This window comes from Saccopteryx leptura, chromosome 3, assembly GCF_036850995.1.
Source record: "Saccopteryx leptura isolate mSacLep1 chromosome 3, mSacLep1_pri_phased_curated, whole genome shotgun sequence".
Taxonomy (NCBI): domain Eukaryota; kingdom Metazoa; phylum Chordata; class Mammalia; order Chiroptera; family Emballonuridae; genus Saccopteryx; species Saccopteryx leptura.
Genome location: NC_089505.1, coordinates 87,260,323 through 87,285,028, shown reverse-complemented (window position 1 = coordinate 87,285,028; position 24,706 = coordinate 87,260,323). Strand labels below are relative to the sequence as shown.

Below are 24,706 nucleotides of genomic sequence, written 5' to 3'. Positions count from 1 at the left end.
CACGTATGGCTGTTCATTAACAGGCCGGGGAAACAACATTTATCCCCAACACAGCAGAAGCAGGAATAACAGATAGCACTTATTCCCATCGGCGGGAGTTTAACGATAGCAAGAATTCACAACTACCACGGACCCTCATTTTCAGCTGAACCAAACCCACCAAACTGGGATGTTTGGTCCACCTCCACTGCAGAGAAAACAACTCTAGCAGCAGCTTTGGCTCCGAGGACTTTATTCACTCACTGGCTATGTACAGTTTATACCTTGGACAGCTGGTCCTTTTGCTTAGGCACCTGAATGGCAGGGTTCTGCCTGCACCAGAGCTGAGTTCTGTGCTCAACTAAGAAAGGGGCCAAAAAAGCCCATCGTCCCTTCCAACTCTTCGCCCAATCTCCTCGCTCGCCAGCAGTCAGTCCAGAAAGAGCTTCCGGGAGCCCATGCGGGAGCGGTTGGAGCGGCGGATGTCGAACTTGGAGTCCCGGCACTTTTGGCAGACAAACACTTCCGGAACATTGGATTTCCGGATTTTGGCACAGGACAGGTGAATCCAAGTGTGGCACTCATTACACTCTATCATAGGACGGCCAGCAAATGGCTTCATGCAGAAGCAGGTGACGAGGTCCCATGAGTCATCGTCTGAAAAGAGAGAAACACATAAGAGGATGGATAAAACATGTCACAACCCCTCTCTATCAGGACCCCCATCCGGCAGGAAAGCTCCTCCCCAATGGGACATGGTAGCTGATCCTTAACCACTGAACCGGGTTTCTACTCCCACTGAAGGGTGCTACTTCCCTCCCTGAAAGCTAAGTGTCCAACAATAGGCACTGAAGTGTGTGGTCCTAGGGATTATCATGATGTGGACACTTAGAAGCTCCATCACTTCTGCATTTCGAGGTCAGTCTTGGAACCTCGCTGTCTCCAGTTGCGATCACCCCCTTCCCTGAACATCTCGGTCTCCGCCTTCTCGCACCTTTCTCCCTAGAGACGGTGGGCTCTCCCGCTCACACTCACTCTTCTGACCTCCAAAGGCAGGCCGTCCCTCTGGGACCACTCACCTGAATCCACCATGATGTCCTCATCATTGCCCGTGCTGTCCTCGTCGCGGAACACCACCTGCTTCCCCTGCCGGACGATAGTCCGTTTGCCTTCAGTTTTTATCTCTTTGACCTGATCGGGTGACACCGTGGCACAAGACCCACTGGAAGGGGTGTCGGAGTCCCAGCCCGAGCAGGGATCGCCAGGGGCCTGAGGGATGTCCTGCAGGGCAGGGCTCGTGGGGGTCTCCACATACGGATCGGCAGCTTCCAGCTTGAGCAAGCTGCCCATGTAGCCCTCCTTCCCAGGCACGTCGCTGTCCCTTCGCTTCCTCTTCTTCTTCTTCTTCAGCTTGTCAGTCTTCTTTCTGTCCAGCAGGAAGTTACTGGGCTTGGCTCGCTGCAGGAGTGTGGGCTGCAGATGGCCAAAGCAGCGGTCAGAGACTGGCAAGGGCACCCCAGACGAGATGTCAGTGAAACCAGCGTCCCAGCCATCGCTGTCAATGGTACCTGCAGTGCTGTTGGCAGGGCTGGGGCTGCTCCTCAAAGGGAGTTCCTGAAAGGACAAAGGTAAAAGGGACGGGTCCTGATTATTTCGACCAGTCCCCAGCAACAAGAGCTGGCCATGAGCAGTGGCCCCAGGCACTGTGGCCAAGCCAGGCCTGCATACGTGCATTTCCACAACCTAAGATGCCCAGCTCCCCAGCATTGTTCTCCCCCCTGCCCCCCAAAACTCTTATTTATTGATTTTAGTGAGAGAGGAAGGGAGAGAAAGAGAGAGGAACGTGCCCTGACCAGGGATCGAACCAGCAACCTCTGTGCTTTGGCACGATGCTCTAACCAACTGAGCAATCAGGCCAGGACAGCGTTATTCTTTAAAACAATGGCACTGGTACTTAGTGCAATCTTCCAGAGAAAATGTGAACCCGTGAGAGAGGACCTCCTGCCCTGGCTGAATTCTCTGGAACCCAGCCGATACGCAGCCACTGTTGGCAAGAGGAGAGCGATGGGCTCTCCCACCGTGGGCCCCTCTCCTGCCTGTACCATCTCCCACCCTTTGTCCTCCCACAGGGTGTCTTTTTCAATTAAGTGAATTTAAATTAGTTTTGAGAATTTCTAAGTACTTATTCTAAAAACTGGGAGCTATCACGCCTGACCAGGCAGTGGCGCAGTGGGCAGAGTGTTGGACTGGGATGCGGAGGACCCAGGTTCGAGACCCCCGAGGTCTCCAGCTTGAGCGCAGGCTCATCTGGTTTGATAAAAGCTCACCAGCTTAGACCCAAGGTCACTGGCTTGAGCAAGGGGTTACTCGGTCTGCTGAAGGCCCACGGTCAAGGCACATATGAGAAAGCAATCAATGAACTAAGGTGTCGCCCCTGAACGCGCCCGATCTCGTCTGATCTCGGAAGCTAAGCAGGGTCGGGCCTGGTTAGTACTTGGATGGGAGAACTAAGGTGTCGCAATGAAAAATTGATGATTGATGCTTCTCATCTCTCTCTGTTCCTGTCTGTCTGTTCCTATCTATCCCTCTCTCTGACTCTCTCTCTGTCCCTGTAAAAAAAATAAAAACAAGCCCTGGCCGGTTGGCTCAGTGGTAGAGCGTCGGCCTGGCGTGCAGAAGTCCCAGGGTCGATTCCCGGCCAGGGCACACAGGAGAAGCGTCCATCTGCTTCTCCACCCCTCCCCCTCTCCTTCCTCTCTGTCTCTCTCTTCCCCTCCTGCAGACGAGGCTCCATTGGAGGAAAAGATGGCCCGGGCGCTGGGGATGGCTTCTTGGCCTTTGCCCAGGCGCTAGAGTGGCTCTGGTTGCGGCAGAGCAACACCCCGGAGGGGCAGAGCATCGCCCCCTGGTGGGCGTGCTGGGTGGATCCCGGTCGGGTGCATGCGGGAGTCTGTCTGTCTCTCCCGTTTCTAGCTTCAGAAATTAAAAAAATAAAAAGAAAAAAGAAAAAAAAAAATGGGAGCTATCTCAAAATATTGTAAAAACCAAAGTAGGTAATTACCCCAAAAGCAGTGGGGGGTGGGGGAGATACTATAGTCTCTTCAGACCATTCAAGCATTTTATTTGCAAATAGTGGCAACATTTTGTGTGGCACAAAGTAGGCCTAATCCACCTAGACCCCTGGTTGGCAAACTGCGGCTCGTGAGCCACATGGGACTCTTTGGCCCCTTGAGTGTGGCTCTTCCACAAAATACCACATGCGGGCCCAACTCGATAAGGAATGTACCTACCTATATAGTTTAAGTGTAAAAATTTTGGCTCTCAAAAGAAATTTCAATTGTTGTACTGTAGATATTTGGCTCTGTTTTACTAATGAGTTTGCTGACCACTGACCTAGACAGTAGTGCAGAGGATAAACCAATGCTGGGACCTGGCCCTTAGAAATACTGGCATCCTTTCTTTTTAGCCCCGGTCACTAGAAATGAGGCCCCTGACGTTTGAGGACCGCAGCAGTGCTGGTCCGCAATTCCAGCCATCTATCAGCAAGGAAAGAAAGAATCCCTGAAGCCCTCGCCTGGTAGCTCAGTTGGTTACAGCATCGTCCCAATACGCCAAGGTTGTGGGTCCAGTCCCTCGTCAGACCACACACAAGAATCAACCAATGAATGCATAAATAAGTAGAACATCAATGTTTGTTTCTTCTTCTCCCTTCCTGTCTCTAAAAAATATAACGGCCAAAGACAGTGCCTGGCCATGGTCAGCACTCAATAACCACTGGCCACCAAGAGCAGGCAGATAGTAGTGCAGCACAGGGAATACAACTAACAATTGTAGTAACTATGCATGGTGTCAGGTAGAAACTGATAATGTCAGAACATTTTGTGAAATATGATTACCTAACTGCTATGCTATATTCCTGGAACTAAGACAAAAGAAATGCTGAATGTAAATGACAACTAAAATCAAAAAGAGCAGGCAAACAGAAAAGAGTTATTTTCAAGCAAACTTTTCTAGACAAGCCTGCATTTTATTTTCTACCAGAATGTGAGGAGCCATTTCCCAGGCTTGTCTTATGTCTCCAAGAAATTTTTGCCCAACTATTGTCTGAAATCCTGTCGCTCAAACCCTTCCAGCAAGAAGAGTCTCAAAAGTGCTGAAGATTACCTCCTTTGGATAAGGAATGTAGCCAGCATAGGCCAAGACGAAGGTGCAGAATTTGTTGAAATCCTCCACGGTCCTGCGCCTCTTGTAACCAGGGGAGTATTCCTGTTAGCAAATGAGAAACGTGGTGTGTTTGAAAGGAGACACTTGTAGGTGAAATCACAGAAACAAAACCAAGCAGGCTGAAGCTTTTATTACTGCCAGCCAGTCAAAAATACATTGTAAGATTTACACTCAGACACCAGATAAGTTCAGGTCAAGAAATAACACAGTTTACAGAGGGCCGAGTGGGGGTGTCATGACATCATGCCAAGAATACTGGGAAACTGAGATAAAAGCTTGTCCAAAAGCCTATTCTTTAACACTCATGAGCACTTTCTGGCATTATCTATTTGCTCCTATAGTCCTGTCAGCTCTAATAACTACTTTTTTGCTACATATTTCCCACTTTTAAAATAAACTACTGCAGTAGCTGTAACTGAAGCATTTAAGGACTGGAAAAGTCCACGGCTTCCTATCCATAACAGCTCTTTGAGGCCGGACCCCTCCCCAGCCAGGGCTGCCTGCGATGCCTCTCCACAGGGTCTCCCCTGCTCCAACATCCAGGGGTCAGGCCCCCAAATGCCGCTCGACTCAGAGAAAACACCAGAAGCATTCCTGCCCGTCTTATTTGCATGTCGAAGACGAAATACTAGAGAGTTTGGTTTGCTAGTCCCGTCCCCACTCACTCTAGAAATGCCCGCAACAAGAAAGGACTTTCTCCTGAGGGGAAGAGCAGCTCATAGAAAAAGCCTGTCTTTGCTACCGAGCACAACGGCACTTCATTTTGGTTTACTCAGTAACATATCTATTGGGCTTTTCATTTAGTATCTTGCCACCCACCTCAACGCTACCCCTAAGAGCTGAGCTACCATTCACAGAGCCTAGCAGGAAGCTCCCCTGGCTAAGGTCGAAGTAGGTAAGAAAACGGAGAGGGGGCTCCCGAGCCGGCTCAGCGTTCCCCAGGACAGGGCCGAGAACGCGGTGAGGCACGAGCGTGCTGCCTGCAGGTCTCCTTCCCAGGGCGCCACTTCTGCCCCCAGGCCTCCGACGCCGGTCCGAGGGGGGCGCGCAGGTTCGCGGGGCACGGGCCTCGGCGCGGGACCCGGCACAGAAAGCGCAAGAAGTCCTGCCTCCACCCGAGGAACTACTGGCCGCCCCCGTCCAGCTAGGGTAGGAGGGCCGCGGCCCTCAAACTCTCGGAAAGAACTTTTTGTCGGTGGGGATCGGTGCAGAAGTGGGTCAGAATACAGAATGCCGAGCGGTGGCGGCGCCCTCGGGCACGGGGCGGGGGGACCCGCGCCGCCCCCAGACCGCCCGCCGCGCCGCCGCCTTTAAGAAAAGCAGATGGCGGTGCGGCCCCCTCTCGCCCTCCCGCGGAAGCCGCCCCCCGCCGCCACTCAGTCCCGGAAGGTGCGGGGCCCATCCCGCGGGGGAGGGGGCACGAAAGGCCGGCAGGCCTCAGCTCTAGGGGCTGGCAGACCCCGCGAACCCCCGAGGAGTCAGCGCGGCGGGAGCGCGTACGCGGCGCCGTCTTCCCGCGGCCCGACCCGCACTCCGGACCCCGCGGGAAGGGAGAAGGGCCCGCGGCAAGAGCGCCGACCGGGAGTACCGAGGGCCGATCCCCGGAAGGAGGGATGGGAGGCGGGGCGAACAGAGCCCGCGGGCGGGGGCGGGGGCCCCGGAGAGGGACACGAGCGCGGGGGCTGGGGGCTCGGCTCCCCGGAGCCGGAGGGGGCGGGGGCCGCGCGGGAGCCCGGGGGCGGGGCGGGCCGCTGGGCCTGGAGGATCGGGGCCTCAGGCGGGGGCGCGCACGGCCGAGTCCACCGCCGAGTCCACCGCCGAGTCCCCGGCCGAGTCCCTGGCCGAGTCCCTGGCCGAGGGGGCCCGGCCCCTCCCGGGGGGGGGGGGGGCTCAGACCAGAAGGAAGAGCGCGGGGCGGCGGCGCTCGGACTGAGTCCCTGGGGGGCGGGAAGGGGTAAGCGAGGCGAGCGGGGGCGGGGCCGGGAGCGCAGACGGCTCCCGAGGCCCCCGAGGCCCCGGAGGGGTCGGCGCTGCCGCCCGCGGGAGGGACGCGGAGGCCAGGCGGGCGGGAGGACCGGGCGCGGGCCCCAGTGGGGGGCGGGGCTGGGCGCCGGGGGGACGACGCCGAGGAGCTGGGGGAGGGGAGCGCACTGCTCGGGGGCCGGGGGCCAGCTCCGGGAGGCGAGGAACCGGCGCGGAGGGGTTGGTCGGGGGCGATCCGGACAGAGGTCTCACTCACCTCGGGGTGGAAGGCGGCGGCGCAGGAGTCGGAGTCCATGTTCAGGGTGGGGGGCGGCGGCTGCGGGAGTGCAGGGGCCGGAACGCGGGCACCGAACCGGGGAGCCGCTCGGGGCTGGGGGCTCTGGCGGCCGCGTTAGGACCAGGGCGGACCGGGGAGGGGTTGCCCCAGCTAGCGATGATGGGGGGCTCGCCGTGTCGCGTCGCGTCCCACACTCGGTGCTCCCGAACCAGCGGCTCCACGGCCGAGCAGAGTTAGCGATGCAGCTCCCGCGGCCGGCGCGGCGAGAGAGGCGGGAGAGTCGCTGCGGGGGGCGGTGGCGGCGGCGAGCGGGAACCCGACCGGCTCCCCGACCTGACGCCCAGTTCGGCTCGTGTCTCAGGAGGGAGGGCGGGAGATCCGCGAGGCCTGTCGGGAAATGTAGTCTGAAGCGGAAAGGAAGCCGAAGGGGGGCGTGGCGCGGAGAGGGGGACGCTGAGCATTATGGGAGTCGTAGTCCCAGGTTTCACGGCTAGGGCCCACAAAGGCCGACTCGAGGACTTCAATCCCCATAGAGCTTTGCGGAGGCGGAGTCTTTGGGACTGGAGACGGCCGGAGCGGGGGCTGTGCGGAGGCTCGCGCCGGCTCGGCAGTGGGGGAGGGGCGGTGCGAGCGGTAGCGCCCTCGTCTCTGCGGGGGCGGGAGGGGCCGAAGTCGCCGCGGAGGGCGGGCGGGCGGGCGGCCTTGGTCGCGGAGGGCGGAGGCGGTCAGCGCTTCGTCTTTCTCCTTCGGGACGAAGGGTTCGTGCCCCTTTGTGAAGCCGGGGTCCCCCGCAGCGTGGGCGCGAGTAGGGGCGGCGGCGCTGACGTCGGGGCCACCCCCGCGCTCGGCTCCCGGCGCGTCAGGCGCGGGGAGCGAACTGGTCTCCGCGGCTGTGGCTTTTCTGGCCGGGTCACCCCTTGCTCCTGGGGACCGGGGACAGCGGGGACCGAGACTCTCGTGACACTTGGAGGTGTCGGGTTCCCGCGTCGGAACCTCTCCCGGCGGTACCGGTGTGTTCCGAGACGTGGGCTTGAACCGCTTGCCTGTCCCTCTTGCCTTCACTGGGGGGCCGCCCGTTTACTCGCTTTTGAGTCCTTTTCCTGAGTCTCTTCCTCCCGGGGTGACCACCGCGAGGCAAAAAAAGGGGGGGAGAGTGAGGTGTTCGGGGTGGTCCTGGACTTTTTATTATTATTATCATTGATATTGAATTGAGTTCGCCGTGTTTTCAGTGCTGCGCAGCAGCCTGCTTTACAACTTGGGTGTTAAAGGCTGATGGACTCGCAACACCCAGTTGAAAATTAACCGGCCTGATCGGATTACCGGGAGGAGGCCTGGCATTCCTGACCCTTGTGGAAAGGAAAATCTATATGCAAAATGCAAATGACCCAAGAGCAGAGTGTAGCTTCGAAGACAAAAAAACAAAAACTGTAAAGGTTGATGGGGGAGGGGTCACATAAACTTTTAAATCCAAATCAGAAATCTGACTTAGATATCCTAAATCAAAATGACGGTTGGAAGAACCCCTAAAAGATAAAAAATGATTGCCCAGGGAGTGAATGAAGGCTGGCTACCTTGGTTGCCTATTGCTGTTTCCGTGGTTGAGAGAATTCCGATGGAAACATTTAGTGGTTTCAGCGACTGGGTTTATCTTAGAAATACTTTTCTGAGCCTTAATTTCCTAAGCAAGAAAATGTTTAGTTTAGTGCTGGCCTCGGTCGATGGTAGTTGACTATTGTCTACTTATTTTTTTATTTTAATTTTTTTTTTTTTTCTACAGAAAGAGTCAGAGAGAAGGATAGACAGGGACAGACCTGTCTAGGAATGGAGAGATGAGAAGCATCAATCATTAGTTTTTCGTTGCACATTGCGACACCTTAGTTGTTCATTGATTGCTTTCTCATATGTGCCTTGACCGCGGGCCTTCAGCAGACCGAGTAACCCCTTGCTCGAGCCAGCAACCTTGGGCTCAAGCTAGTGAGCTTTTTGCTCAAATCAGATGAGCCCTCGCACAAGCTGGCAACCTCGGGGTCTCGAACCTAGGTCTTCCGCATCCCAATCCGATGCTCTATCCACTGCGCCACCGCCCACTGCCCGGTCAGGCTATTGTCTCTCTTTTTTTTTTTTTTTTTAGTGTTATTTCAGCAATAGTGTCACTAGTTGAAGGAAGTCCTGGAGGTGACAACTAACTCAGGTGTTTTACAAAGCTAGTAAGATACTAACAGATGTTGGACTTGGTCTGTGGAAACACCATTCACAGCTTCTTACAGTGTTCACACGGAGAATTAGCCAGATTTGAGTGTAGCCTGAGCATTGTGGCCAGAGCAGATGTCCTGAGCCAAGCCAGTGACGCCCAGAGTCTGATTCGCCCAGAGCAACTTGATTTGCCTGAATAAGAAAGGGTCAAGAGGCCTGACCTGTGGTGGCGCAGTGGATAAAGCGTCAACCTGGAAACACTGAGGTTGCTGGTTCAAAAAAAACCCTGGCTTGTGCCTGACCTGTGGTGGCGCAGTGGATAAAGCATCAACCTGGAATACTGAAGTTGCAGGTTCGAAACCCTGGGCTTGCCCAGTCAAGGCACATACAAGAAGCAAGATGATGCTTCCTGTCCCCCCCCCCATCCTTTCTCTCTCTCTCCTCTCTCTAAAATCAATAAATAAATATTAAAAAACAAACAAACAAACAAAAAAACCCTGGCTTGCCTGGTCAAGGCACATATGGTGGTTGATGCTTCCTGCTCCTCCCCTTCTCACCCCCCCCCCCAAATAAATAAATAAATAAATAAGAATCTTAAAAAAAGAAAGGGTCAAGAAAGCATATTATCCTCTTGGTAGTTTAAAAGAATTTTTAGAGGTGCAATCCAAAGGAAAGAAAAGGTGTTGTTTTTTTTTAAACTGATCTTATTCACTGGGTAAAAATTTTTACAATTTACACATTAACATCATCCCCCTCCAGTAAGAAACTGAAATAAAGAACTTGTGCCTAATAATAATGGGCGGGATAACAGACAAAACAGCTTAGAATTCAGAGACCACTCAGTCACACTAAGAAACTAAGAAAACTCCAGCCTGACCAGGCGGTGGCGCAGTGAATAGAGCGTCAGACTGGGATGCAGAGGACCCAGGTTCGAGACCCCGAGGTCGCCAGCTTGAGTGCAGGCTCATCTGGTTTGAGCAAAAGCTCACCAGCTTTGACCCAAGGTCACTGGCTCGAGCAAGGGGTTACTCGGTCTACTGTAGCCCCACGGTCAAGGCACATATGAGAAAGCAATCAATGAACAACTAAGGTGTTGCAACGCGCAACGAAAAACTGATTGATGCTGCTCATCTCTCCGTTCCTGTCTATCTGTCTCTGTCTATCTCTCTGTCTCTATAAATGAATGAATGAATGAATGAAAGAAAGAAAGAAAGAAAGAAAACTCCAAACTTGCATTGTGTCATGTGACAGTGACCATTCTTGCTCAGTAAGTATCCAATAGCTATTTCTTGAAGAAGTTCTTAGAAAACAGTAGCTCTTCATACAGGGATGTGACCAACCAGGACTACCCCTGTCTCCCTGCCTGGCACTCCAGGGCAGTGATTTTTCAACCTTTAACATCTCACGAGACACATAAACTAAAATTATGTGGCACACCAAAAAACATTTTTTACCTATCTGACCAAAAAAAATAGGAATATTGAGTCATTTACAAAGGGTTATTGTGTTGGCTGTTGTCATTTTTTTTTAATTCATTATTTTTTATAGAGACTGAGTCGGAGAGAGGGATAGACAGGGACAGACAGACAGGAACGGAGAGAGATGAGAAGCATCAATCATTAGCTTTTCGTTGCGCATTCCGACACCTTAGTTGTTCATTGATTGCTTTCTCATATGTGCCTTGACTGCAGGCCTTCAGCAGACCCAGTAACCCCTTGCTGGAGCCAGCGACCTTGGTTTCAAGCTGGTGAGCTTTTTCCTCAAACCAGATGAGCCCGCACTCAAGCTGGCGACCTTAGGGTCTCGAACCCGGGTCCTCTGCATCCCAGTCTGACGCTCTATCCACTGCGCCACCGCCTGGTCAGGCCCATTTTTTTTTTTTTAACAGACATAGAGTTCGAGAGGATAGACAGGGACAGATAGACAGGAACGGAGAGATGAGAAGCATCAATCATTAGTTTTTCATTGCGCATTGCGACACCTTAGTTGTTCATTGATTGCTTTCTCATATGTGCCTTGACCATGGGCCTTCAGCAGACTGAGTAACCCCTTGCTCGAGCCAGTGACCCTGGGTCCAAGTTGGTGAGCTTTTGCTCAAACCAGATGAGCCCACGCTCAAGCTGATGACCTCGGGATCTCGAACCTGGGTCCTCGGCATCCCAGTCCAATGCTCTATCCACTGCGCCACCGCCTGGTCAGGCTGTTGTCATTTTTTTATTTGACAGTTTAAGGGGAAAGAGGCCAGGGCCCCTGACAAAATAGGTATTACGTGTTTTAAAAAATTCTTGCCTGGCCTGTGATGGTGCAATGGGTAGAGAGAGCACAGACCTGGAGCACTGAGGTTGTTGGTTGGAAACCCCGGGCTTGCCCGGTCAAGGCACATAGGAGAAGCAACCCATGAACGCCTACAGTGAAGCAGCTACTTTTCCTCCCCTTGCCCCGCTTCTCCCTGCAAAAGCAAATAAAATCTTTTAAAATACTAATAAATTTTTTGTGACCCTGGCTGAATAGGTCAGTTGGTTAGAGTGTCATCCCAACATGGCAAGGTTGTGGGTTCAATCCCCAGTCAGGGCACATGCAAGAATCAACCAGTGATTGCATGGATGGGGGAACAACAGTGTTTCTCACTCTCCTCTCTCTCTCAAAATCAATGAATATTTTTTTTTAATTCTTTTGGCATACTGGTACGAAATTGCTGCTCTAGTGAAATAGAAAATTTATTTGTTGGCCCTGGCCGATTAGCTCAATTGGTTAAGTGTCCTCCTGAAACAAGGTTTCCTGTTCGATCCCCAATCAGGGCACACACGTGTAGCAACCAATGAATACACACAGTACTGAGTGGAACAACAAATGAACGCTTCCCTTCCCCCTTCCCTCTCTCTCCCTTCTCTCTGTCTCTCTTAAAATCATAAGTAAAAAAAAAAAAATTAAGCTCTGGTCAGATAGCTTAATTGGTTGGAGCGTAGTCCAGGAGCGTGGAGGTTGCCGGTTCTATTTCCCGGTCATGGCACAAACAGGAACAGTTTGATATTCCCCTTTTCTCTCAAAAAAAAGAAAGAAAGAAAGAAAGAAAACTTTGTCTCTCCTCCCTTTGGTTTCTCTTAGAAATCTCACCTTTTAGAGGAGGTATAGAATTAATACTTCCCATCCATTCCCTAGAATCAGAAAAGGACCATGACACCAATAATTGACTTAAACTGAACTGCATAATGTGTCACTGTGGGGAAGGAAAGCAGATATTCTCTGTATGATAGCCTTGGGTGTCTTCAATATGTTGTTTATTTTTCAGGTGTACTGCAGTGCCCCTCGGCTCCAGGGAGCAAATCTAGAATTCCATAATTAATGCAAGATCATTAGCCATCGTAGCCAGATTCTTGGAGTTTGTGATTTATTGTTCCCTGCTTTAAGTAATAAAGTATACCTGCTGCTGAATGCTAATTCTCCGATGGTTCTGGTTACTTAGGAAAGAGGAAGAAAGAAAAGCCAACATTAGCACAGGTTGTGACAAGTTTAAAAATACTAAGAATACCAGGGTTTCCCAGTAAGTAACTTGAGAATGTAAGTTATTTTAATTGGGTTACCAAATATAGCTTCACCTTCCTAAACCTCACCGGCTACACTACGTTCATTGGGTAACATTCAGGGAATGTTTCTGCCTCCCACTTTTTAACTCTGCGCTTGAGTTTGGGCAGGAACAATAACCAAGGGTTTGTTTTTCCTGAAATTATTTTATGGTGTTTCAGCTTTTTGTTCAGCTTCATGGTATATTCTTTTATTTTTTAAAGGTATTCCAATATTGTTTTTTTTTGGGTTTTTTTATTGATTGATTTCAGTGAGAGAGGAAGGGGGTGAGAGAGAAAGAGAGAGAAAGACAGGAACATTGATCTGCTCCTGTATGTACTCTGACTGGGGATCGAACCAGTAACCTCTGCGCTTTGGGATGATGCTCTATCCAACTGAGCTATCTGGCTAGGGTTTAATGGTATATTCTTAGGTGTTTTTCCTACGTTCAGTTTTTTGCCTTTCTCACTTGCATTTGCAGGAGAGGAAAAAATGAAAACTCAAAATATTATCTCAACTTATTTTTTTAATGTCTATTGATTTCAGGGAGAGAGAGTAAGGGAGAGAGGGAGAGAGAGACAGGAACATCAATCTGCCCCTGTATGTGCCCTGACCTGGGATCAAACCAGCAACCTCTGTGCTTTGGGACAATGCTCTAACCAACTGAGCTACCCAGACAGGGTATTATCTCAACTTTAAGAAGAAGTGTTTTTTAATTTATTCATTAGAGAGAGAAACACTGATCTGTTGTTCTATTTATGCATCCATTGGTTGATTCTTGTATGTGCCCTGACCAGGGATTTAACCCGCAACCTCGGCATATCGGGATCACTTCCTAACCAACTGAAATACCCAGCCAGGACCTGCTATTAATCTTTAAGAAATGCATTTGATTATTCTATGTAGAGGTTACTTTCCTCGCTATAGGAAAAGTAGATAGCACCCAATTTAGAAATTATTTATTAATGAGTTTAAATTATCCACAAACATGTATAGTAGTCAAGGTACTAAAAGTTGAGATAGGCCTCACTTGTGGTGGCACAGTGGATAAAGTGTCCTGGAACGCTGAGGTTGCCCATTCGAAACCCTGGGCTTTTTCTGGTCAAGGCACATATGGGAGTTGATGCTTCCTGCTCTTCTCCCCCTCCCCTTCTTTGTTTTTCTCCTCTCTCCTCTCTAAAATTAATTTTAAAAAAAGAAAAGTTGAGATAAAGCCTGGTCAGATAGCTCACTTGGTTCTAGTGTTGTCCCCATAAGCCAAGTTTGTGGGTTCAATCCTGGTCAGGGCACACACAAAAATCAATGAATGCATAAAAAGTGGAACAACAAATCAATTTCTCTCTCTCATTCTCTTAAATGAATAAAGTCTTTTAAACTTTTTTTATTTATTCATTTGAGAGAGGAGAGAGAGAAGTGGGGGAGGAACAGGAAGCATCAACTAACTTCCAACACCAGCAGCACAGATCAGGCTAAATAAAGTCCTAAGAAAAATAAAATTAGAAAAAAAAATTTAAAAGGAGACCACACTTAATTAAAAAAAATTTTTTAGGCCCTGGCCGTTTGGCTCAGTGGTAGAGAGTCGGCCTGGCGTTCAGGAGTCCCAGGTTCAATTCCCAGCCAGGGCACACAGGAGAGGCGCCCACCTGCTTCTCCACCCCTCCCCCTCTCCTTCCTCCCTGTCTCTTTCTTCCCCTCCCGCAGCCAAGGCTCCATTGGAGCAAAGTTGGCCCCGGGGGCTGAGGATGTGAGGATGGCTCTATGGCCTCTGCCTCAGGTGCTAGAATGGCTCTGGTTGCAACAGAGCAACGCCCCAGATGGGCAGAGCATCGCCCCCTGGTGGGCATGCCGGGTGGATCCCAGTCGGGTGCACGCGGGAGTCTGTCTGACTGCCTCCCCTTTTCCAACTTCAGAAAAATACAAAAAAAAAAAAAAAAAATTTTAGGCCCTGGCCAGTTAGCTCAATCAGAGAGTCATGCAGAAACAACAAAGTTTCAAGTTCGATCCCTGGTCAGTACATATAGGGGAAGCTACCAATGAATGCACAGATAAGTGAAACAACAAATGAATGCTTCCCTCCTCCCTCCTCTCTCTTTTTAAAAAATCATCAATAAATTTTTAAAAATTAAGCCCTGGCTGAATAGATTAGTTGCTTGAAACGTCGTCCCTAGGCATAGAGCAGGGGCCCCCAAACTACGGGCCACATGCAGACCCTGAGGCCATTTATCCGGCCCCCACCGCACTTCTGGAAGGGGCACCTCTTTCATTAGTGGTCATCCGCATCCTGTGCTCCTGGAGTCCTGTATGTGGCGGCATTGCTCACGTACAGTACTACTTCCAGTGACACGGGACGCACGCGTCACGGCTCCGGAAGCGCGTCATATCACTTGTTACGGCTAGCAGTGACAAATATGGAACCGGACATTGACCATCTTATTAGCCAAAAGCAGGCCCATAGTTCCCATTGAAATACTGGTCAGTTTGTTGATTTAAATTTACTTGTTCTTTATTTTAAATACTGTATTTGTTCCAGTTTTGTTTTTTTACTTTAAAATAAGATATGTGCAGTATGCATAGGGATTTGTTCATAGTTTTTTTTTATAGTCCGGCCCTCCAACAGTCTGAGGGACAGTGAACTGGCCCCCTGTGTAAAAAGTTTGGGGACCCCTGGCATAGAGGTTGCTGGTTCAATCGTTCAATCCTGGTCAGGGCACATAGCTTGATGTTCCTGTCTCCCTGCCTCTCTCTAAAAGAAAAAAATTTAATAGCAACACTGTGCCAAATACTTCAAATATTTCATTCATAATATCATTTACAAGTAATAATGCACTTAAAGGATAGAGAATATTATAACATTCCTTAAAAAATTATATATAATAAATGCATTATAATCCACACATTAGGCAGCTCAAAATCAGAAAAAAATCAGTGTTTAATAGGAAAAAAAAGCGCAATCTCTGTTTTGATTAAATGTTAAAATGTGTTCCCAAACGTTCTCAAAGGAAAAGAAAAAAGTAACAGCAGCTTTTAAAATGAACTCAATCGCCTGACCAGGCAGTGGCACAGTGGATAGAGTGTCGGACTGGGATGCAGAGGACCCAGGTTTGAGACCCGAGGTTGCCAGCTTGAGCGTGAGCTCATCTGGTTTGAGCAAAGCTCACCAGCTTGGACCCAAGGTCACTGGCTCGAGCAAGGGGTTACTTGGTCTGCTGAAGGCCCACGGTCAAGACACACATGAGAAAGCAATCAATGAACAACTAAGGTGTCACAATGAAAAACTGATAATTGATGCTTCTCATCTCTCGTTGTTCTTGTCTGTCTGTCCCTATCTATCCCTCTCTATGACTCTCTCTGTCTCTGTAAAAAAATTATAAATCTCAATCTCCTCTTGTCCTATCTGTCTAAAGTTTGAATTTAAACATCAAAATTTAAGTAGTTAGAATTGAAAATTAAATAGTACCACCCTGGCCAGTTAGCTCAGCGGTAGAGCGTCGGTCCCGGTCAGGGCACACAGGAAAAGTGCCCATCTACTTCTCCACCCTTCCCCCTCTCCTTCCTCTCTCTCTTCCCTTTCTGCAGCCAAGGCTCTATGGGAAAAAAGTTGGCCCGCTTGCTGAGGATGACTCCATGGCCTCTGCTTCAGGCACTAGAATGGCTACAGTTCCAATGGAGCAACGCCCCCAGATGGGCACAGCATCGCCCCCTAGTGGGCATGCCTGGTGGATCCCTCTGGCTCCCTGCTTCTCACTTCAGAAAAATACAAAAACATAAAATTAAATAGTACCATTTTTTGTTAAATTACACTACATAAAAAAAGTTACTGCCCTGGCCAGTTTGCTCAGTGGTAGAGCGTCGGCCTGGCGTGCAGGAGTCCCAGGTTCGATTCCTGGTCAGGTCACACAAGAGAAGCTCCCATCTGCTTCTCCACCTCTCCCCCTCTCCTTCCTCTCTGTCTCTCTCTTTCCCTCCCGCAGCCAAGGCTCCAATGGAGCAAAAGTTTGCCCAGGCGCTGAGGATGGCTCTGATTGCCGCAGAGTGAAGCCCCAGATGAACAGAGCATCGCCCCCTGGTGGGCATGCCGGGTGGATCCTGGTCGGGTGCATGCGGGAGTCTGTCTGACTGCCTCCCCATTTCCAACTTCAGAAAAATACAAAAAAAAAAAAAAAACCTAAAAAAAAGTTACTGACCCTAGCTGGTGACACAGTGGATACTGTCTTCCCAGAGTATCCTGGAGTGCCCGGTCACTGGCTCGATCCCCGAGGGCCCAACCCCTGAGGATGCAGGTTCCAGCCAAGTCAAGGCACATATGAAAAGTAAGTAATGGCAGAGCTAAGTGAATTAATTGATGCTTCTCTCTCCCTCTCTACCTCTCTCCATTACTCTCTAAATAAACAAACAAACAAATAAATAAAGTTACTGGCCCTGACCCTGTAGCTCAATTGGCCAAGGTTGTGGTTCAGTCCCGGGTCAAGGCACATATAAGAGTCAACCACCAATGGTATGAGTAAGTGGAACAAGTTAATGGATGTTTCTCTGTCTTCTCCCTCTATCTAAAAATCAATATTTTTTTAAAAGAATTCTATTTAACCTGACCAGGCGGTGGTGCAGTGAATAGAACATCAGCCTGGGGCGCTGAGGACCCAGGTTCAAAACCTCAAGGTCATGAGCTTGAGCACAAGCTGGCCAGCTTGAGTGTGGGATCATCGACATGACCCCACGGTCACTGGCTTGAGGTCAAAGGTTGCTGGCTTGAGCAAGGGGTCAATGGTTCAGCTCGAGCCCCCCCCCCCCCCGCAGGCATGTATGAGAAGCAATCAGTGAACAACTAAAGTGAAGCAATTATGAGTTGATGCTTCTCACCCCTCTCCCTTCATGTCTGTCTCTGTCTCCCTCTCTGTCTCTATCGCAAAAAAATAAGAATAAATGAGATGTTACTTAGGTTTGACCTGTGGTAGCACAGTGGATAAAGCATCGACCTGAAATGCTCAAGTTGCCAGTTCAAAACCCTAGGCTTGCCTGTTCATGTCACATATGGGAAGCAATCAATGAACTAAATGAAGCAACTGAGAGTTGATACTTCTCGCTCCATACCCGCCTCCTCTCTCTGTAAAATCAATAAAATCCTTTTTTTTTTTTTTTTTATCAAGAAAGTGGTAGGAAGGGATAGAGATGAGAAGCATCAACTTATAGTTGTGGCACCTTTGTTACTTTTTTTTTTTATTTTAATTTTTTTAAAATTTTTCTGAAGCTGGAAATGGGGAGGCAGTCAGACAGACTCCCGCATGCGCCCAACCGGGATCCACCCGGCACGCCCACCAGGGGGCAATGCTCTGCCCATCCGGGGTGTTGCTCTGTTGCGACCAGAGCCATTCCAGCGCCTGAGGCAGAGGCCACGGAGCCATCCCCTGTGCCCGGGCCATGTTTGCTCCAATGGAGCAGGAGGGGAAGAGAGAGACAGAGAGGAAGGAGGGGGGAGGGGTGGAGAAGCAGATGGGCGCTTCTCCTGTGTGCCCTGGCCGGGAATCGAACCCAGGACTTCCGCACGCCAGGCCGACGCTCTACCACTGAGCCAACCGGCCAGGGCCTTTTTTTTTTTTAATTTTAATTTTTATTTATTTATTCATTTTAGAGGAGAGAGAGAGAGAGAGAGAAAGAAAGAGAAAGGGGGGAGGAACAGGAAGCATCAACTCCCATATGTGCCCTGACCAGGCAAGCCCAGGGTTTTGAGCCGGTGACCTCAGCATTCCAGGTAGATGCTTTATCCACTGCGCCACCACAGGTCAGGCTTTTTTTTTTTTTTTTTTTTTTTTGAGAAGAGGGAGGGAAAAGAGAGAGAGACAGAAGGGGGGGAAGGAGCAGGAAGCATCAACTCCCATATGAGCCTTGACCAGGCAGACCCAGGGTTTTGAACCAGCGACCTCAGCATTCCAGGTCGACACTGTATCAACTGAGCCACCACAGGTCAGGCTCATCAATTGCTTTCTCATACCATATTTCCCCATGTCTGAGACACACCTTTTTATTTTTTTTTTAATTAATTAATTTATTTATTTTTTACAGAGACAGAGAGTGAGTCAGAGAGAGGGATAGGCCCTGGCCGGTTGGCTCAGAGGTAGAGTGTCGGCCAGGCGTGTGGGGGACCCGGGTTCGATTCCCGGCCAGGGCACATAGGAGAAGCGCCCATTTGCTTCTCCACCCCCCCCCCTCCTTCCTCTCTGTCTCTCTCTTCCCCTCCCGCAGCCAAGGCTCCATTGGACAAAGATGGCCCGGGCACTGGGGATGGCTCCTTGGCCTCTGCCCCAGGCGCTAGAGTGGCTCTGGTCGCGGCAGAGCGACGCCCCGGTGGGGCAGAGCATCGCCCCCTGGTGGGCAGAGCGTTGCCCCTGGTGGGCGTGTCGGGTGGATCCCGGTCGGGCGCATGCGGGAGTCTGTCTGACTGTCTCTCCCTGTTTCCAGCTTCAGAAAAATACAAAAAAAAAAAAAAAAGAGAGAGAGAGGGATAGATAGGGACAGACAGACAGGAACGGAGAGAGATGAAAAGCATCAATCATTAGTTTTTCATTGTGCGTTGCAACACTTTAGTTGTTCATTGATTGCTTTCTCACATGTGCCTTGACCGCAGGCCTTCAGCAGACTGAGCAACCCCTTGCTGGAGCCAGTGACCTTGGGTCCAAGCTGGTGAGCCTCGCTCAAACCAGATGAGCCGGCACTCAAGCTGGCATCCTTGGGGTCTTGAACCTGGGTCTTTCTGCATCCCAGTCTGAAGCTCTATCCACTGCGCCACCACCAGGTCAGGCTGAGACACACCTTTTTAAAAAAATTTTGGGGTCTAAAAACTGGGTGCATCTTATACAGTGCTTTTAGTTTTTTTACTTGCATTTTCCGCTTTTTCACACTTGTTTTTTGTGCTCATTGTTGAAGACAATGATTCGTCATCAGACACATATGAGGACAAGCTAATGGATGGGAGTTTTGACAGTGATGAGGAGTTGTATGAATTTTATGATGAATAAAACTTGAGTTCAATAACTTTATGTAATACTTTTTTTTTTCAAATTTAAGGCCCAAAATTAAGGTGTGTTTTATACATGGGGAAATATGGTATGTGCCTTGACCAGGGCTCCAGCCAAGTCAGAGACCCCTTAACTCAAGCCAGTGACCTTGAGCTCAAACCAGCGACCTCACTATGATCTCACGCTCAAGCTGGCAACCCAACACTCGAGCCAGATGAGCCTGCACTCAAGCTGGTGACTTCAGGGTTTCGAACCTGGGTCCTTAGAGTCCGCGGCGGACAGTTCTATCTAGTGTGCCACCACCTGATCAGGTAACAAAAGCTTTTGTGGCCTGACCAGGTGGTGGCACAGTGGATAGAGCGTCGGACTGGGATGCAGAGGAACCAGGTTCGAGACCCCGAGGTCGCCAGCTTGAGCACGGGCTCATCTGGCTTGAACAAAGAGCTCACCAGCTTACACACAAAGTCGCTGGCTCCAGCAGGAGGTTACTCGGTGTGCTGAAGGCCCGCGGTCAAGGCACATGTGAGAAAGCAATCAATGAACAACTAAGAAGTCGCAACGCGCAACGAGAAACTGATGATTGATGCTTCTCATCTCTCTCCGTTCCTGTCTGTCTGTCCCTGTCTATCGCTGCCTCTGTAAAAAAAAAAAAGCTTTTGTGTGTGTGTGTGTGTGTGTGTGTGTGTGTGACAGAGAGAGGGACAAATAGGGACAGACAGGCAGGAAGAGAGATGAGAAGCATCAGTTCACTGCGGCTCCTTCGTTGTTCATTGATTGCTTTCTCTTTTTTTAATTTAATTTAATTTAATTTTTTTTAAAGAGAGAGAGAGAGTCAGAGAGAGGGATAGACAGGGACAGACAGACAGGAACGGAGAGATGAGAAGCATCAATCATTAGTTTCTCGTTGTGCATTGCGACACCTTAGTTGTTCATTGATTGCTTTCTCATATGTGCCTTGACCGCGGGCCTTCAGCAGACCGAGTGACCACTTGCTTAAGCCAGCGACCTTGGGTCTAAGCTAGTGAGCTTTGCTCAAACCAAATGAGCCCTCGCACAAGCTGGCGACCTCGGGGTCTTGAACCTGGTTCCTCAGCATCCCAGTCCGACGCTCTATTTTCTGCGCCACCACCTGGTCAGGCTGATTGCTTTCTCATATGTGCCTTGACCGAGGGGCAAAGGCAGAGTGAGTGACCCCTTGCTCAAGCCAGCAACCTTGGTCTTTAAGCCAGTGACCTTTGGGCTCAAGCCAGCGACCACGGGGCCATGTCTATGATCCCACACTCAAGCCGGCGACCTCGGGGTTTAGAACATGGGTCCTCTGTGTCCCTGTCTGATGCTCTATCCACTACTCCATTGCCTGGTCAGACAACAAAAATCTTTATTTATTTATTTATTTATTTATTTTTACAGAGACAGAGAGTGAGTCAGAGAGAGGGATAGACAGGGGCAGACAGACAGGAACGGAGAGAGATGAGAAGCATCAATCATTAGTTTTTCATTGCACGTTGCAACACCTTAGTTGTTCATTGATTGCTTTCTCATATGTGCCTTGACCGCGGGCCTTCAGCAGACCGAGTAACCCCTTGCTGGAGCCAGCGACCTTGGGTTCAAGCTGGTGGGCTTTTCCTCAAACCAGATGAGCCCGCACTCAAGCTGGCGACCTCGGGGTCTTGAACCCGCGTCCTCTGCATCCCAGTCCGACGCTCTATCCACTGCGCCACCGCCTGGTCAGGCGACAACAAAAATCTTTAAAAAAGAAAAAATTTCGCCTGACCAGGCGGTGGCGCAGTGGATAGAGCGGAGGACCTAGGTTCAAGATCCCGAGGTCACCAGCTTAAGCGTGGGTTCATCTGGCTTGAGCAAAAAGCTCACCAGCTTGGACCCAAGGTCGCTGGCTCCAGCAAGGGGTTACTCAGTCTGCTGAAGGCCCGCAGTCAAGGCACATATGAGAAAGCAATCAATGAACAACTAAGGTGTCGCAACGAAAAACTGATGATTGATGCTTCTCATCTTTCTTTGTTCTTGTCTGTCTGTCCCTCTCTATCCCTCTTTCTGACTCTCTGTCCCTGAAAAGTGAAAAAAAAGAAAAAAATGTCTGCCCTGGCCGGATAGCTTGGTTGGTTAGAACATCAGCCCAAACCACAGAAGTTGCCAGTTTGCTCCCTTGTCAGGGCACATACAAGAACAGACCAATGTTCTTGTCTCTCTCAATCTCCCTTCCTCTCTGGCTAAAAATATCAACAAAAAAATATATTTAAAAAAAAGATAAAGTTACTTAGGCAAAGATGATTTATGTGATTTTAGAAAAGGAAAATTAAAACTATCATGGCTGGCCTGACTAAGCGGTGGTGCAGTGGATAGAGCGCCGGACTGTGATGCCGAGGACCCAGGTTCGAGACTCCGAGGTCACCAGCTTGGACCCAAGGTCACTGGCTCGAGCAAGGGGTTACTCAGTCTGCTGAAGGCCCATAGTCAAGGCACATATGAGAAAGCAATCAATGAACAACTAAGGTGTTGCAATGCGCAACGAAAAACTAATGATTGATGCTTCTCATCTCTTCATTCCTGTCTGTCTGTCCCTCTCTGTCTCTGTAAAATAAATACATACAAACAATTTTCCACAAACTATTGCTTGTGTCAATTATTTTTCAATAAAACTGGAAAAAAAAGAAAACTATTGCTTGTTTGGTGAAAGTTAACATTTTCCTTGCCAAATAGACATTAGTATTTCCTCCAGGCCAGTGTGCTGACTGGTGGCATCTAAGAATTTTAAATTCCATTAATGAACAGTTTGACTGTATCTGTTACATGGTCATACTGCAATGAATGAATTGCTCACATTCCCATTTTGAACTCTTGAGATTGATGAGCAGGAGAAGAAAAAACTAAATAGCATTCTTGGGTTTGTAGGTTATGCAAAACTCCAAACAGCTGACAGGTCTATGTCTCTTCTAACTACATTCATTTATCTACTTACATATATATGCACATATGGTTTCAAATGCTTGCCTATTAGGTCCAAGATAAATAAATAATATAGTTTTTTTCCCAATAACTGAATTTTTAATTTTTTTTTTTTTACTACAGAGACAAGGAGAGGGGGGGGGATAGACAGGGACAGACAGACAGGAACGGAGAGATGAGAAGCATCAATCATTAGTTTTTCATTGCGCATTGCAACACCTTAGTTGTTCACTGATTGCTTTCTCATATGTGCCTTGACCGTGGGCCTTCAGCAGACCAAGTAACCCCTTGCTTGAGCCAGCAACCTTGGGCTCAAGCTGGTGAGCTTTTTTTTCTTTTGCTCAAACCAGATGAGCCCGCACTCAAGCTGGCGACCTTAGGGTCTCGAACCTGGGTCTTCTGCATCCCAGTCCGACGCTCTATCCACTGCGCCTATCCAGTTCTGGTCAGGCTGAATTTTTAAATTTTAATTTGAACTTGTATTCTTTCTTTCTTCTTCTTAAGTGAGAGGTGGGGAGGCAGAGAGACTCCCACATGTGCCCCTACCAGTATCCACTCGGCAAGCCCCCTACAGGGCAATGCTCTCTCCCCATCTGGGGCCATTGCTCAGCAACTGAACTATTTTAGCACCTAAGGCAAGGCATGGAGCCATCCTCAGCGCCCAGGGGTCAAATTTCTCAAACTATTTGAGCCATGGCTGCAAGAGGGGAAGAGAGAGAGGAGAGAGGTGGGAGGGAGAAGCAGATGGGCGCTTCTTCTCCTGTGTGCCCTGGCCGGAAATCAAACCCAGGACTTCTACACACCAGGGCGATGTTATACCACTGAGCCAACTGGCCAGGGCCCTTTCTTTCTTTTTTAAAGATTTTTACTTATTAATTTTGCAGAGAGATGGGTAGCGAGAAGTATCAACTCATAGTTGCTTCACTTTAGTTGTTCATTGATTGCTGTTGCCTGTCGTGTGTTTTTCCAGCAGGCAAGTCCAGGGTTTCGAACCAGTGACCTCAGCATATCAGGTTGAAGCTCTCTCAATTACACCACCCTAGGCCAGACTGCATTATTTCTTTAATACATAGTTTATGTTTATTTTCTTTTTATTTCACAGTTTAGATGTTTAGTACAGAAAGTAAAAATGCAGCCAAGTCAGAAAACCAAACCTAACCATCTAGAGGAAAGGTTACCACCGCAATTTTTTTGTAAGCATATGAACACATAACAAATTGGGTTATATTATGGGTAATCAGATTTTTCATGATACAATAGCATGAACATCTTTTCTTTTTTTTTTTTAACAGTGACAGAGAGAGAGTCAGAGATAGGGACAGACAAGCAGAAACACAGAGAGATGAGAAGCATCAATCATTAGTTTTTTGTTGTGACACCTTAGTTGTTCACTGATTGCTTTCTCATATGTGCCTTGACCATGAGGCTGCAGCAGACTGAATAACACTTTGCTCGAGCCAGCAACCTTGGGTCCAAGCTGGTGAGCTTTTTGCTCAAACCAGATGAGCCTGTGCTCAAGCTTGGGACCTCGCGGTCTCGAACCTGGGTCTTCAGCATCCTAGTCCAACGCTCTATCCACTGCACCACCGCCCGGTTAGGCAAGTATGAACATCTTTTTATTTCAATAAATATCTACATTATTCTTCCTGGCTTCACAGTAAGACTCAGACATGATTTGCTGAAATAAATCCTTGTTAGTAATACACAAAACTACCCTGGCTGGATGTCTCGGTTGGTTGGAGCATTGTCCTGCAATGCAGAGGCGGCTGGTTCGATCCTTGGTTGGGGCACTATAGAAGCATATTGATGCTTCTGTCTCCCTTCTCTTCCCCTTGTTCTCTCTGAATTCAATAAAATAAAATAGAATAAATAGAAAGAAGAAAATAATACACAAAGCTGAAGTGGACTCAGTTCTTAAATAGAGAAACACTATTGATTTCTGAAAGATCTGATTTATGCCAGGTGGGTGAATTTTGACCCGAGGGACTGTAGTATTTTTCCCTACAGTCATCCCACTTCTGGCTACCCAGACTTTTCTTGTCACAAAGCCTGTGCAAGTAAGCTATTGGCCAGGCTCCTGGGCCCAGGAATGCTGCTGCCGCTGCTAAGAGCTGTGTGAACAGTCCATCTATGGGCAATAGGCAGCCCGCCTGGTACCTGACTGTTTTCTTAGGCCTGTGCCTCCCATGCTGAAGTTTAGACCAGATACGTTCTCATGGCAGGCTGATGAGAGATCCAGGGGAAGAGAAAGCCCCCAGTTCTCATTTCAGACATGCAGTAAAAACAAACTGTCTTCTGCAAAGGCTGCATAGACTAGGCTGGAACAGAGAAATGACAGCAACTCCCCAGAGCGGGCCTAGGCAGGGACACTCCTGGGGCGGGAGGTTCACCAGGAATGTCTTTGCAAGCCCAGAGGGCATGGGGGTGGGAAACTATTAAATAACAACAACCAAGAAATAAAAAAAACCCCAACACAACAGGCAAGTTTCATCTGCAAAACAAGAGGCTGGAGGCC

The 24,706-nt window shown here is 49.4% G+C and overlaps 1 protein-coding gene across 1 annotated transcript; it reads right to left on the bottom strand.

The window, feature by feature from the left end:
- Positions 1 to 215: 215 nt before the first annotated feature.
- On the bottom strand, positions 216 to 6,812 carry PHF13 (PHD finger protein 13). The gene is made up of 4 exons (XM_066374918.1): positions 6,443 to 6,812; positions 4,144 to 4,245; positions 1,059 to 1,593; positions 216 to 636 (listed from the first exon to the last, which is right to left on the bottom strand). The coding sequence occupies exons 1-4, from the start codon at positions 6,479 to 6,481 to the stop codon at positions 410 to 412; spliced, it is 903 nt and encodes a 300-aa protein (XP_066231015.1). The 5' UTR covers positions 6,482 to 6,812; the 3' UTR covers positions 216 to 409.
- Between the last annotated feature and the right edge of the window lie 17,894 nt (positions 6,813 to 24,706).